The sequence below is a fragment of the Aplysia californica genome, unplaced genomic scaffold (assembly GCF_000002075.1).
Source record: "Aplysia californica isolate F4 #8 unplaced genomic scaffold, AplCal3.0 scaffold01362, whole genome shotgun sequence".
NCBI classification, from domain to species: Eukaryota; Metazoa; Mollusca; class Gastropoda; order Aplysiida; family Aplysiidae; genus Aplysia; species Aplysia californica.
Genome location: NW_004798632.1, coordinates 38,425 through 39,650, shown reverse-complemented (window position 1 = coordinate 39,650; position 1,226 = coordinate 38,425). Strand labels below are relative to the sequence as shown.

The window sequence follows — 1,226 nt, the reverse complement described above, 5'->3', positions numbered from 1 at the left end:
GAGAGAGAGAGAGAGAGAGAGAGAAAGAGAGAGAAAGAGAAAGAGAGGGAGAGAAAATGTGACATCTTTGCAGAAAGACAGAGATACTTTTTTTAAAATCTCCCTACACGAGAATCAAACTCAGGTCCTCTGGAAGCAACAATGAAGTGTTTCAGCACTACAATACATACACCTTTACTCAAGTAAATAATGTGTGCAGTTTATGATATAAAACCAAAAGATAAAATAAGAGTTACTACTTCTGCACTTGACATACATGTTTCTGTGCATATTAGGCCAAAATAGTCACGAGTACTTTTGGGACGTGTTTTTCTTGAAATCACACGAGACAAAAACGAAAAAGAAACATCACATTTAACTTACTTGTGTTTGGGAACATATTCCGTCAAAATCATCCTCAGCAGATTTAAAGCAGCTTTGAACACCTGAAACCAAAAGGAAAAAATCATATTCTAGGGGACAGGAAAAGATTTGCAACAGTTTGTGACAATAGATCTTGTGAGTTTATTAGTGTTTGAGCCCTTAATCAGCTGCTTTCACTGTATGCTTCCTCGGAAGCTGAGAATGATTCTGAGCGTTCTGTGGTCTGCTGGGGGTAATAATATAGTGTGTAAAGCGCATAAAGCTTGCTGTCAAGCGGGGATATGTGCTATACAAATGCTATTTATTATTTATTATTATTAGGTTCAACGTTACCAATTAAAATATAAAGACAAAGCTACATGTAAAAGCGCCAGTAAAAATGTCAAACCTTGACTTCGGGAAAAGTTGCCATTTCATAGATAAAGTTTTTAGCATCGTCGCGGTTCCTCACAGCCGTGTCTCCGGCCTTGTGCAGAAGGTTCTGGAGGCTTTTCTCTACAGCGTACGATGTGTCTGCTTTCGTGATTCTAGGAGGGGGCAAAACGAAGAAAATGATTACAGCATACGGTGAGCCGGATTTTTTTAGATTCAGGAGGCGGGAGGGCAAAAAGGTGGAAAAAAATTACTGCGTATGATATACTGGCTTTTGTGATTCTGAGGGGTAAAACAAAGAAAAGAATGAACAGCTACCATTTCATTTATATGGACAGCACTTATTTATAGAGTTATCATGTCATGTGATAGCTGTGAGGAAGGGAGTCAGTGTAAGTATGAGAGAGAGAGAAACAGGGATACATAGAGATACAAAAGTGAGAGACATAGAGAGAGAGAGAGAATGAAAGAGAGAGGGGGGGGTACAGAGA

The 1,226-nt window shown here is 39.0% G+C and overlaps 1 protein-coding gene across 1 annotated transcript in view; it reads right to left on the bottom strand.

Annotated features, from left to right (window-relative positions):
* Positions 1–1,226, bottom strand: part of LOC101858154 (centrosomal protein of 104 kDa) — a gene marked incomplete in the record, with an annotated part of 38,985 nt that overhangs the window by 11,723 nt on the left and 26,036 nt on the right. Inside the window, 1 exon segment of the mRNA XM_035973526.1 lies at positions 752–890. Within this exon segment, the coding sequence (XP_035829419.1) occupies positions 752–890 (139 nt within the window).